The sequence below is a fragment of the Phoenix dactylifera genome, chromosome 7 (genome assembly GCF_051530095.1).
Source record: "Phoenix dactylifera cultivar Ajwa chromosome 7, Ajwa_hap1_PhDact_Kaust_v1.1, whole genome shotgun sequence".
NCBI classification, from domain to species: Eukaryota; Viridiplantae; Streptophyta; class Magnoliopsida; order Arecales; family Arecaceae; genus Phoenix; species Phoenix dactylifera.
This window is the reverse complement of record NC_143196.1, coordinates 34,984,476-34,997,883: the sequence shown is the minus strand read 5'-3', so window position 1 is coordinate 34,997,883 and position 13,408 is coordinate 34,984,476. Positions and strand designations below refer to the sequence as shown.

General features: G+C 39.9%; 1 protein-coding gene across 6 annotated transcripts; it reads left to right on the top strand.

Moving 5' to 3' along the window:
• On the top strand, window positions 1-8,359 carry CYP722A1 (cytochrome P450, family 722, subfamily A, polypeptide 1). 6 transcript variants are annotated; one of them, XM_039127031.3, is made up of 10 exons: window positions 1-409; window positions 1,680-2,001; window positions 2,180-2,329; window positions 2,468-2,639; window positions 2,758-2,837; window positions 3,009-3,092; window positions 3,466-3,544; window positions 4,896-5,002; window positions 5,450-5,568; window positions 6,110-6,583. In XM_039127031.3, the coding sequence occupies exons 1-10, from the start codon at window positions 171-173 to the stop codon at window positions 6,222-6,224; spliced, it is 1,467 nt and encodes a 488-aa protein (XP_038982959.3). In that variant the 5' UTR covers window positions 1-170; the 3' UTR covers window positions 6,225-6,583. The 6 variants fall into 6 exon arrangements, with proteins under 6 accessions (XP_038982959.3, XP_088558063.2, XP_088558062.2 ...); XM_088701937.2 differs by lacking the exon at window positions 6,110-6,583 and adding an exon at window positions 8,223-8,359 and having other exon boundaries at window positions 33-409; XM_088701936.2 differs by having other exon boundaries at window positions 33-409; window positions 6,073-6,583.
• Window positions 8,360-13,408: the final 5,049 nt, after the last annotated feature.

The following is a 13,408-nucleotide window of genomic DNA, read 5'->3' as shown; positions in this document are numbered from 1 at the left end:
GTCTTGTCATTAGCTGATTCTTATCTGGATGGCTAGCCTGTCTCTTCCACTAGACAGCCTTCCATTTCCAATGCAAGAAGGGAAGGGAGAGGACTGCAACACCAAAGAATCCACTGAGTTTAAATTGGAAGAACCCAAGGGGATGCCAGCCAATAGTAAAGGGAGATAGGATGATGGTGGACTTCCTCTCTCACCCACCTCTTCTCCTCTTCCACCTCCTTTCTTTATCTTTGATCGCATGCGTAGTTCTTTGGGTCCTGAAGAACTTAACAGGCACCTGGGCGACCAGGGTTGCCAATTATCCCCCAGGGAGCAGAGGAATTCCTTGGATTGGAGAGACACTGGCGTTTGTGGCAGCAAATAATGGCAGCAAAGGATTCTATGATTTCGTTGCGACGAGGCATATCCGGTAATCGCCCCTTGATTGCTGTCTTTATTCATGGGAAAAAAAATTTTCTATGTAGTTCCTAGTTTTGTAGAAGACGGTGGATTAATCGCTGCAACGACTGAAGAACCAATCAAAACCTTATTAAGGAGAATACGTAGAGAGATTGAAATCCTAGGTCGAAAGAGAAGGAGAGAATCAGACCCATTATCGAACGAAGCCGGATATCTCCGCAAGGTTCTCTTCCAATCTCTCAATCCGAAAGATGAGAAGAATCAGGGTTTAGTTACTGGTCAAAATTTTAGAGACAGAGAGGAGGCGAGGAAACAAAAGGCTTCTAATAGTAATATTAGGGTTAGCATGGTATAGGGGAACTCAACTAGTCTCGGCATGCCGCTTGCTGGTAGTAGTTGCAACATGAGGCCAGCATAATTACGTATAAGTTCCTACAGAACGTAAGTGTTATAGAATAGTTTACTTGATGTGGAGGTCTGTACGCATAGATTGATTGAGATTGAACTAGTATCTTCATCCAGCATGCCGAGACTAGCTCAAATTGACTAAGCACAAACAGACACATCTAAATCTCTATAGATGGTAAACATTATATCGCGGATAGCAAAAAAGGAAGTTTTCCTCCTCTCTTTTTTTTTTGAGGAAAATACTTCACTGAAGTCTGCACTAGTCTCGGCAAGTCTCCTGCAGGGACTTATTGGAAGCTGACATAAACATGTTTGCATATAAGCCCCAAACGAGTATGAATATTACATAAAAGTATACTTATTACTACTTATTTATCAGGAACTAGTCCCTTCCCTTCAACTGTCCTTCCGGACTAGTTCAAAACATCTAATTCCCTAATCCCTATAGAAGATTATTATTATATAATCTTTGTTTAGTCTTGGAGGTTTATGGAGATGTTGAATTTGAACTAGTTGGTTCGCCTGTTGTGTCGGGACCAGTGCAAACTAAATATATGCTCAACTCCTTGTAGATCATATGTACGGCTGTAAGTGTACGTAGCGTGGGGGTTTGTAGGTGCCCTCCTGTGGAGGATGAATATATCTTATAATTTCACTTTTATGAAATAGCCAGTGCTACTCCACAGATCAGAGAGAGTCTTAGGGAACTTATCTTTCCTACTCCTTGGAACAAGGTTTCGCTTGGTTCCCAGACTGGAAGAATTAAACCCAGAAACCAAACTCAGGTTATGGCTAGACTTGAGCAAAGCCTCAGGTTTATTGACCTTTGCCATCTGTGTCTCTGGGTCATTTCTCTCCTATCCCTTCTGTAGGTATGGAAATTGTTTCAAGACAAGCATACATGGGGAGACACACGTTTTTGTGTCAAGCATTGAAGCTGCTGGAGCAATCCTCAACTGCGACTCTATTGATTTCTCAAAGAGGTACATAAGATCGATTGCAGAGCTCTTGGGGGATCACAGCTTGCTTTGTGCTTCTCATGAACAACATAAGCTCATCAGGCGTCGAATCTCCAATCTATTCACAGTAGATTCTATGGCTTCATCAATCAATATGTTTGACGAGTTAACCATAAAGACTTTATGCAGTTGGAAACAGAAAGGAAATGTGGTGGTGTTTAATGAAGCTTTAAAGGTGTGTTTGGTAGGGCATATAAATAGCTCAGTCGTTCATATTTGATTTTCATAGCAAATTTATATGTGCCAAGCTAGTATGAGAACTTGTCACCCCAAATAAATTTAAAACTTTGAACAAGCCTTTTTTTCATTCATGTCATACAAAGTAATTGAATTTATTATTATTTTTTCTCAAGGCAACCTTCACTGCAATCTGTAAGATGGTAATAAGCTTAGAGGAGGAGGATAAACTGGAAATGCTAAGGAAGGATGTCTTTGAAGTAAGTGAAGCAATGCTATCATTCCCTCTTAAGTTGTTGGGAACTAGATATTATAGAGGTGTCAAGGTAATTAAATCTGCATCTCGAAGTTCTATTAGCCTTTCGTCTTTTTGAGAAATAATATTTTACTTTTCAGGAAAAAAAAGAAAGAAAGAAAGAAGTATTTGATTATGTTAATATGAGAATGTTCACTTGACGAGGCAGGCTAGGAGAAGGATCGATGATTCACTGAGGAAAATTATAGCGTCAAGGAGAAAGGGCTTGGAGCGTCATGAGGACTTCTTACAATGCTTTCTTGTAAGGGATGAATCTCTGCATGATGACCCCTGGACAGATGCACAAATTCTGGATAACATTTTGACACTAATAATTGCAGGTAAAAAATGAAATATATCTCTTTTTTTAATATTTTATACTGTTGCCATACTTTATCATCGAGGAATGCATGGAGAATTGGGGATGTGGGCATTCCTTAAGAACTAATGCACATGCAGGACAAATTACAACAGCAAGTGCAATAGCATGGATGGTCAAGTACCTAGATGAGAACCAAGAGGTCCAGGAGAGACTAAGAGTGAGTTAAAAATGGATGAATATATATGTGTGCGTGGGTGTGTTTGTTTACTTATTTATTCATTTTTACTTTTTTTCTGAAGAACAATGAATAAATAGGTTTTTCAGTTAGTGATTGTGCCTGAATTCAATTATTCATATGATTGTGGTGAATAAACTTTTATTCTGGCAGGCATTGCATCTGGATTTGGCACTCAAACTTTCTCATTTTCCTTTGGGGCTTGAAGCACTTAATGAAATGCCATATGCTTGTAAGGTATGCATTCTCAACACTCTTTGATAGCTCACTTGGTTTCAGGGGACCTTGGAAGTAAAATGATGTTATAGGTTTGAGGTTTTGTGGTGCCATTCAGATAAGGTATATAGATATTTCTGATAGCCGTCATGGGATTGGGGCAGTAACTTGGATATGTAGTATGTTACCAAAAAAAAATTTGGATATGTAGTATAGACCAGAAGAAGGTTTATGTATTTAACATGGTCTGGTAGTTAACGGAAATGAGCCTAGATATTGTTTCCAACAGTGAAACGCATAATCTGTTTATTGTTTTTACCTATCAATGTATCTATGATTTCACATTGCATTACATCTTGCATGATTTATATTAGTAAAGATTATTGATGTGCAGATTGTAAAGGAATCCTTAAGGATGGCAACAATAGTTTCCTGGTTCCCAAGAGTGGCACTGAAGGACTGCCAGATTGGAGGTATGTATGCATACCTAAGATCCTATCAAGAATTTCACTATATCCCTTCCTTCTAAAATAGAATATTTTAGTATGTACCTCATAGGGATAAATGATATGGATACAGTATAGAATAGAACTAAATAGAGCTAATAAAAGATACTTTCCAATGACTATAAGATATCATCAGAATGGATCTTATTAATTCTAATATTGGAATTGCCATATTGTTTGAGAGCAGGAAGCCTTTCTTGATGGAAAATGATCAAGGATCTCTAACTCTTTAAAGCAATTTCATAATTATCTCCTTCCTTGAATTTGTTTAGAAACTTAATAGAATGTTTTTGTGAGTTTCCGGACTTCTTCAAAAAAAATTACTATGGTTTAACTCCATGCTCCACAAGGCCCTTCAAACCTTCATTCACTGGGAGAACATTAGTGCTGGAAAAACAAAAGAAAAACACCAAACGCTCCTAAATCTTCTCAGTTCATTGTTGCTGAAGCAGACATCTTAATCTCTTTGGTCATGTTTGTGTCTGTTCTTCCTGTTTGTTTCTGGATGTGGTTCCTGTTTGTTGTACTTCCATTTTGCTGTGTAACCTGGTAGCTATGCAAATCTGTGAATACTTTGAACCTTAATAAAAGCTGGGGGAAGCTGTTTGCTTCCTCCATTTTCCCACAAAAGAGAATCAGTAGGCTGTTGCTTTTTGATATCCCCGTCGATGTTGAAATGTCTTGTGGCCCTGTGAGTCCACTCATTAAGTTTCACCTGTTTTTTTCTTCACTCTAAATCATAAAAGATGCCTCTAAGCTTGCTATTGAAAATATATAGAAGTAATTCATGTATATACAGGTCATTTCTCTCTCTCTCTCTCTCTCTCTCTCTCTCTCTCTCTGTGCGTGCGTGTGCGCACGTGCCTGCTTGACTGTCTGTCTATCTGCATTTACGCGTCCGTGTGTGGTTGGGGAGGTTGATTATTATCAAGAAGACTTTACGAGTCAATATTAGGAGTATTTTGTTCCCAGGGCTCAGTTATCCATGCATGGTATAACAGTTATTAATATAAATTATTTTTGGAAGAAAAATTATCATTAGGGTAAATTATATACAACGTGACTCGAACTTGGTTGAAAAAAAATGAATTTAACCTTTTCTTTCTCGTGAATATCTAGTACCTTCTTCCAGTCTTGTACTTCACTAGTGATTCTTAAATCTTCTTCTCTTCTGTACGTCTTCGACTTATTTGGGACCCATCACTTACATTATATGCAAATCTGATCTGCACGGATCCGTTCTATTAATTTCTCTACACCATAGTAATGTACTGACATCATCTACTGAGACTATAGTGTTTGCTTGTCTCAATTACAGGATTTCAGATTAAAAAGGGTTGGATTGTGAATGTTGATGCAAGATCTATACACTATGATCCAACTGTATATGATGATCCGATCAAGTTCAATCCATCAAGGTTCGATGTAAGTAACCTGAAGTAGAGATGGCCATGAATTGTTTGCTTTCTTTTTTTTCTTTTTTCTTTTTTTTAGTAGAACCGTCAGGGTTACCTACTGCAGGGTGGGAAGGGGACGAGGTTGTAGGTTGGCAACTAACCAACAGGTTAGTGGAGACCCAGAATTATTTTTTCAGATTAAAATGCCAATTAGAGTGTCTCATAGGCCAACTCCACAGTATTCTAGCCCTCTAACGTTTTGTAACATGTCTCCATCTCCATTGTTGCATCCAAGCTGGGTCTTTTTTAGTTTTCTTGTAGCAGCCAAACAACAGAGATTGCACAGAAGCAAGCACCATATGGAGCAAAAAATGATTAGTTATGGCTGTATTCGTTGGAATTGATCTAAGTTATGCCTGGTACCTTTCTTCCAGTCTTCCAGTAGATATTAAGTTTCAGCTTTTCTTCTCACCAGGAAGACCCCAAGCTCTACAGCTTCTTGGCCTTCGGAACAGGAGGAAGGACTTGCTTGGGAATGAATCTGGCCAAGGCCATGATGCTAGTCTTTCTACATCGACTTGTAATAACTTTTAGGTAAGTTCTATCTGGCTCTTTTCTTTGGACTTGGTCGCAGTGGAATTATTTTGTGCATATATCACCTTATATAACAGCTAGGAAAGTGCCTTTCTCATCTCTAAACTATATTTTCAATGGTTGGATTTTGAGCATGGTATATGGTACTAGTTATATCAGATCACTCAGGTGGCTTGCTCATTTAGGATAACATGCTGTGCCTCATCATTCTATACAACAACATACCATAACTTCTGACTTCCAAAACATACCATGCCTCATCAGGTTTTGTAATTATAAATTGCTAGCATGGAATGAGGTAGTATGAAAAAGTCAATGAGGATAATGGAAATCGGGGCAATCATAGATTCTGGATATATTATAATTTGCTAGTATGTGGGATATTGGAATCATCTTTTAAACCTGTGGCTTTGTTATTATAATTTGCGAGTATCTGGGATATTGGAGATCATCTTTTAAACCTGCGGCTTTGTTATGTAATCTCTGTCAAACTCACATAAGCAGATATCTGGACATGAACTGACGAGCTAGTGTCCGTTAGGTGGAAGGTGACTGATCCAGACTCCAGCCTAGAGAAATGGGCAATGTTTCCAAGGCTAAGAAGTGGGTGTCCAATTCATGTGACAGGAGTCGGAGCAGAGTGTAAATTGCCGTAAGCTACTTGGTCTTATAAGGAGAACAGCAGCTTCATCTGCTAGAAACTTTGAATAGCAATCTCTGTGAGATGATTACTTTTTGGTGGAATTGAGAGGAGTTGAGACTCCCCATTAATTGTGCTGAAAGTTGTTAGAGAATCACTTGAGCTTTTGTACCCGGTTTATTAAAAGCAAAGGTAGGATTGTGAGCCCAATGTGGTGTATTTGTATTGCATACCTATCTTTGTAGCATCATTTAGCTAAGGGCATCTTTGACAGTGGAAGGACTGGAATCTAGCCTGTTTCAACTATACATGTATACCCATTTTGGGGATATGAACCTTTTAAGATGATGGTATTGAAGCTTGTCTAGTTCATAATTCAAGAGTTAGCTGTAACTGATAAATGGGTCTAGTCCTTATGCAGCCAGGGTGTAGTCTCTCCTCTATGGCTCTACATAGTACACCTTTCAAAGCATTGAACAAAGATGATACCTATAAATCATCCTTTTTCCATTGCCAAGGCTAGTTTTTCGTATACTATGTAATTTTCTCAACAAGCCATGTCTATCTGCCATAAGAGGTTAAGGTATCCCAAGTTGCACAAAAAACAAGGAAATAAGCAGTAGAGGTGACGGTACTTCCTTTTTTTTGCCTTCACCTTCACAACGTTTAAGTTATGGCGCGCTCGAAACTATCTCTTGTAAACAAAAACCTGACTCTGGTTGGGGGCTCTCTTTTTTTTAAGTTTCTCAGTTATAGATTAGTGCCTTGTAAGAAGCCCCTCGTATCCATTCCGTTAGTACTTCAAGCCCTACATCGCAAAGTTCGGTGCAGTCCACTTTCCATGTGTGATGTCGCCACTTTCAAATATTGCCCATATTTTGCACTCTTTTGGAACTTGGTTCTGATGAGCGGCGTGCCCTTTAAGTTATAAACTAACAACTATTAATTAATTGCTTAGTATGTCTTCAGATTACAAGTTGCAAAAGATCGAGTCTATATCAGTTTTAGAAGGTTGATTTATGATGTCAGTTTTAAGTTCATATCAACTTAGGACACGTGTTATGTATTGGCCGAACTTGATTATTGTAGAAATATCAGTTCAGTCCAAATCGATTTATGCAATTATATATAAAATTGTAACCCTAAGAAAAGATAACAATTGAGCATTCTAGAGATCGGATGTATTGGGGGCTAGAGTTTGTGATATAATCTTGTACTTTGTAATGTTCAATTTTTTTTATATATATAATGAAGCTTTTGTATGGTCTCTCCATGTACGTGGATGGAGGTCAATAGGCCGAATTACATAAATAATCTATGCTTTTATTTTATTTTTTTCCTCTTGCTTCGTTATTCCGTCTTTTTGTTGCAATATTAATCCTCTAAATTTCAACAAACAAGTGTCAACAATCAAAATAATGTATGTACAATTAGCAGTATTTGCATGGGATAGCATCATCTAACTATGCTATTTGTGTAGCATGCAACCTGTGTCCCATGGTGACACTAGATTTCTCTTCTATTTATGCAAAGTCAAATATTTGAGTCGAAATTCCATTAGCACCTGAACTAAATGGGTTGGCGATCCTTTCTTAAGAAACCTATATTATAATAACCATCAATCCTTGTCACAGCTTTTCAGGAATTTTATATCCTGGTTTTGTCGATCATTCTTTTTAAACAATCTCCAATAAATATAATGATGCATGTTATGTAAAAATAGGATTGTGCTACTGAAAACCTCTGTAAACCTGATCTTTTTGGTATCAAAACGCAGTAGGTAGGCGGATTGATGAGGACCGAAATGCCAACTTTACCTTTGCGATTCACAAAAAGGGTGAGTCAGGAAGGTTTTCAGGGAGGTTTTGAAGAACACGAAGCCTTTTCCTAAAAATAATATCGATCATAGATTGGTTCCATTAAAGCATCTATGACTTTATTATTTAGATAAAATAAAATGAAAGGCATCCTATGAGGAGATTCCCATCTAGAAAATTATCTTCTAATAATGCAGGGAGATTTGCACATGAAGAGCCAGCAGCGAGCTTCAACACCGCAGGATTCCTTCCAATGCTGATGCCACCGAACAGAGGAGGAATAGATACCCTTGAGATCAAGTATTTGAATATAATTTTGTCGTTTCGGTCGAGGAATGGGACTTTGGGAAGAAGGCCTTTAATGCTTAGTGAGTCGGATTATGCGGGAATAAGATCAGTCTATGCCTAATAATGGATGGATATTTGGGACTATTAGAGACTCACTGTGGAAAGGATTGAAGCCAGTTTAGTTTATCATTGAGAGCATGGATCCCTTTTTCAGTGTCTTATTTATGCCTATCCACATTTGTAGAGGTTGAACATTTTTTCCTCTCTTTTTTTTTTTTTTTGGAGTTTGGTTGTACAAAATAAGACAGCATGGGAGGTAAAAATACTCCCTTATCCTTAGAAGATAAGGCAGTTTGGATGTACAAGATACGCTTGGAGCTAAGAAAGGGAATCTTTTAAAGTACCCAATTTCGTAAAGCATAGGAGAAGGTTGATGGGTACTAATGGCGAGCCATTAATTAAAGCATTACCGTGTCAGAGTGTCCTTTTAGAATAACAAGTACACGTAGGTTTCCCAGGCCGCTTGCCACCAATATGGTAGCCTAGTGGTACTGGGCAGCAATTCTAACCACAAGGTCCCAAGTTCGAATCGCTGCGGCGACGATTAAATTGTGGACCGGAGCTCACTACTTTGGCCACTGCTTGGACTTGTGGTGTAGGACCGCTCTTGAACCGCTAGTAGCCGGGGTGGTGCCGGGTGTGACGTACTCACACGTGGAACTCGAGCCAGAGCTCAAAAGAGTAGCTGAGCCGGGTCTACGGGTGGGGAGGGTATGAGTAAAACCGGTCGGGGTGCCCAACACATGGCCATTTCTGCCCGCATCGAACATTCTTCTGGCGGGGCGGGGGCCCAGTGGGGCTGCTACGCGGGGGTGGGCTTGTCCCTTCCTTCCCCCCTACCCCTTTTCTTTAGCAAAAAAAAAAAAAAAAAAAAAAAGGAGCATGCAGGTAAATCTTTCGACGTAGCATGTAGAACCGGACGCCAATTTCAGCACCTCACCATCAAAATTGTTCTTAAAACAATCCGGGAGGAGGAGGAGGAGGTCTCTGACTAGCGAATGAAGTAGAGTGGGCCTTACTAGAGAGTAGAGAGGTGCGATATGCTTCTCTTTATAAGTTCTTTCATTCCTAGGATACCAAATTTTCTATGTTGTATATAATACAAGGCAATACAGGCATCCTCCACTGCACACGTATAGAGTGAATGTAAAAGATTATCAAGTTTTGTATTAATGTAACCAGTTTGTAATATTGATGCAGTTGTTATTATGCTCAAAATCTGTTATAATTGGGCTTATATATACACCTTACATATACTACTGCAAACAAGCAGTTCGTATACAATTCAATGGAAGATATTTCATCTTCTCCTCGTTGCTTTGTGCTTTTCTTTTTTATTAATAGCTCGTAGCAAGGGTTCGAAGCCAAGTAGCATTAGAAGTTGGTCGTTGAAAAATAGACGTAGCATTGGAATTTGAAAATTTAAGATTGCATGACCAAACGATAATTTTAAGTCATTAATCAATTTTTTCTATTTTTCAATTTTGTTAAAAAAAATTAGAGTTATGGCTACATCCTCTTGCAAGAATGAATTCTGCAAGTGTGTGTCACGCCCCGGACCCATCATCCGGGTCCGGCACGCGACCGGCCGCATGAGCCCTAGAGCAGTGCCCTAAAGATCATGCAAGGCCTAAGATAAACAATAATTCGATAATTCCACAGTTAATCACTTAAATCAAATATATAAATCCAACATGACCAGATAATCAAATTGGTTCATTTACAAAAGCTTTCGATATTCATTGATATCAAAATAGACTAAGCAACTAATGACTCTCATACTCGCACTCTGCGCTAAAAAATAGATTAACTTCTATCTATCCAGCAATCAGACTCCATGCTGATCTGATTTCTCGTCCCACCCAATGGTCTCTACAAATCCAGTGCCTCTGAAAAAAAAATGGAAGTGTAGTATGAGCTTTTCCAGCCCAGTAAGAATCCCAACAGCCACACACAGTAAAAATCATAAAATAATCAATGCATCAAAATATATGTCATTTCATCATTTCAAAAGCTCAACAAACAACAAGTGTATATAATTAGTACATATACACAAATCCTTTTTCACATTATGTGATCCATTCACGTTATACTCTGATTCCCAAGTCTTCAGATTTTCACTTCTGGCGTTGGACTAACCAAGTTCATGACCCAGTCCAAGACTGCACAAATCCCACGCATAAGCTCGTGGCAGCTATCCCACGCGTAAGCCCGTGGAGGCTATCCTACGCATAAGCTCGTAGAGGCTATCCCACGCGTAAGCCCGTGGAGGCTATCCTACGCATAAGCTCGTAGAGGCTATCCCACGCATAAGCTCGTGGCAGCTATCCTACGCATAAGCTCGTAGAGGCTATCTCATGACAAGGTTAGTCCAACCCACATTACATGTCTAGTTTTACATGTTTAATCACAATTTCATCACATCACATATTTTTTCATAAATTATCAAAAATATGTTATTGCTTCCCAAATGAATTTATCTCAATATTTTCATTATAAACACAATGCACGCCTCAAAGGTTTCGTATCAGCTCATAAAACAATAACAACATAATTATGAAAATATGTTGATATAAATTCGCCTCATAGATATCGCATCAACTCATAAAACAATAACAACATAATTATGAAATAAATCCAACAATAAATCAAATATATGTATAGAAGTGCTCAGATGTAGGGATTCTTACTGAAATTTGTGGACTGACACAAGCACAGATCCGAATCACAACCTACGCGCTGGGGTGCTGAGTCCCCTGATCAAAATCTCCTGGCACCGCCGACTCTTCCTCTACAACATCAATTATAAATCACAAATAAATTATTTAATATTTAAATATTCTAAACCATAATTCACATCTACTATGGGGTCCATCACCAGGTCCCCAAACATCTCAATCCCTCTAGATCTAGGGCAGTCGGGGTGGCCCGACTCCCACCTTGTACCATTGGCCTATGTCATTGCCAGCCGTGGCCGCAGCCGCAGCCACGCCGGCGACGATAGCCGGTCCCGGTAAAGAGACCAACATAAAGGGATGATTCCTCTCTCTTCATGGTTGGGAGTACATCTCCCTCCCTCAAATCTTTTTGATCCAAGGGCAACAGCCATGGTGGCTGTGCCCTCTCCTTCCCCAACCCGACAACACCACTGGCCGAACCATCGCCGGCCGCCACTGTTGCAGTCGCCGCCGATGGTGGCCGGACAAGGGGAAGAGAGAAGAAGAGATCTCCTCTTCTATCTCTTCTTCTTCTTCCTCCCAAGAACATGCATGATTTCCTCCCCCTTCTCCAATCTCGATAGGACTTCTCTCCTCCCTTCCCCCTTCCTCTTTCATCCACGGAAGAACCACTCTTCCCCTCCTCCAAACATCCACCGGAAGCCCTCCTAACAGTGGCTCGGCCCCCACTCGACAGCAACCCCAGTGGCCCTCGACCGCCGTCACCGTCGCCGCCGGTGGCCAGCCGACGCAAGAGGGAGAGAAGGAGGTGGAACCGTGCGGGACGCCCTCGGTCCACCATCCCCATCCCCACTAAAACCCTAGAAATCCCTCACCCATCTCCATACAACCCGATCGATGCTCAACACTATGGATCCCGGCCAATCCCGGCGGCCGGCGACGGCAACAACCGGAAAGAAGAGGCCGAAACAGGGGTACCCTGTTTCGAACTCTTCTCCGATGATTCACCGGCCAAATCCCCAATCCAACACATCCCTAACCCTAGCAAAGGAAACACAAGGGCCGAGCCATGCTTACCTCGGTCTGATGGGGGTGTTCCGGCGATCTTTCCGGCGAGAAATCGGAGAGAAAGCCTTGAGAAAATCCTCGGATCCCAAGCTGTGGAGGATCTTCACCGAAGGGAAGAGAAAGGCTTGGAGCTTCCCTCGCGGCCGGCCGGATCTCGGTCTCCTCCGGCGAGTCGCCTCCCCCGACGACCGGCCTCCCCTCACGCCGCCGCCTCCCCCCTTTGCAACCTCCTCTTCCACGATCGTGCCTAGGGCACAATCATAAGAGGGATACGGGTCCGGTCTTTTCGGGCCGGCCCGTTAACCTCTTTTTTTTCTGGGTTTTTTACATTCTCTCTCCCTTAAAAAAAATTTCGTCCTCGAAATTAACTTACTTGAAGCCTCAAACTTTAAAAATATGCATCCGTTATATCATCCCCGAGATCTCAAGTAGTCTCCCTCTCGGAGTACCTACTCACAAGATTTTGACATACAAAAATCACAGCATTTCAAAACTTGATCCTTTTTATTTACCACACATAGTAAGTTCTTTTGATCTCCTTCAAAAGAATTCCAAACTCCCAACCTTAGATTAAAATGCCATAATTATATCCCAAGAAATTAATTTCTCTTGATTCTACACAGAGATCATAATTGGCTTGACAGAAATAGGAGAAATCTTTAGTATCAAATGCTCTTAATATTCTATAATCATTTTTCTTTTCTTTCTCCCACATCATTCCAACAAATAAGAGATCCATAGAATCAACAACATTCTCCTGAAACTAACTCAAGTATTTCATCATAATGCCTTTTAGATCAAATATTAATGATCTTAACCAGTTTCAAAATAAGTCAAACCACCACACTTCCGCTGCACACTCTGATTTAATTCATTTAATTCTCTAAAGTCACAAAATGATTTCTAACCAAAGTATCACTTTGCATCGAGACTAAGAAAATCCAATTTTAAATTTTCAAGTAGAACTAGAGCAAAACCTCTAAATCTTTTTGTCCTCAATTTATATAGAGTGTACATACCATAACTAACCCCCAATCCTTTAGTCAAGTTTAAGGTCACTAATGATCTCCACAACCTTTTTAGAATCCAAAAATATCTAGGTTTAATTTAAAGGGGTAATTCTTGTATTCCCTTAGCAATTTAATCAGAAAATCTACATTGATTTTCCTTCCAACAGAATTTACTTCAAATTCAATAGGTTAGAACTGTTGAGCCAATATCACTATGAGTAGGAATTAACTCTATCAACCTCCAGATCTTTCTTCACCAAGATTCTTAACATCCATCAA

What these genes read in the sequence shown, in the direction of transcription:
- CYP722A1 (XM_039127031.3), top strand. Translation starts at nt 171, where the DNA reads ATGATGGTGGACTTCCTCTCTCACCCACCTCTTCTCCTCTTCCACCTC. An exon ending in TTTGACACTAATAATTGCAG is followed by an intron (nt 2,640 to 2,757) that starts GTAAAAAATGAA and finishes ATGCACATGCAG; the next exon opens with GACAAATTACAACAGCAAGT. An exon ending in TCAATCCATCAAGGTTCGAT is followed by an intron (nt 5,003 to 5,449) that starts GTAAGTAACCTG and finishes TCTTCTCACCAG; the next exon opens with GAAGACCCCAAGCTCTACAG.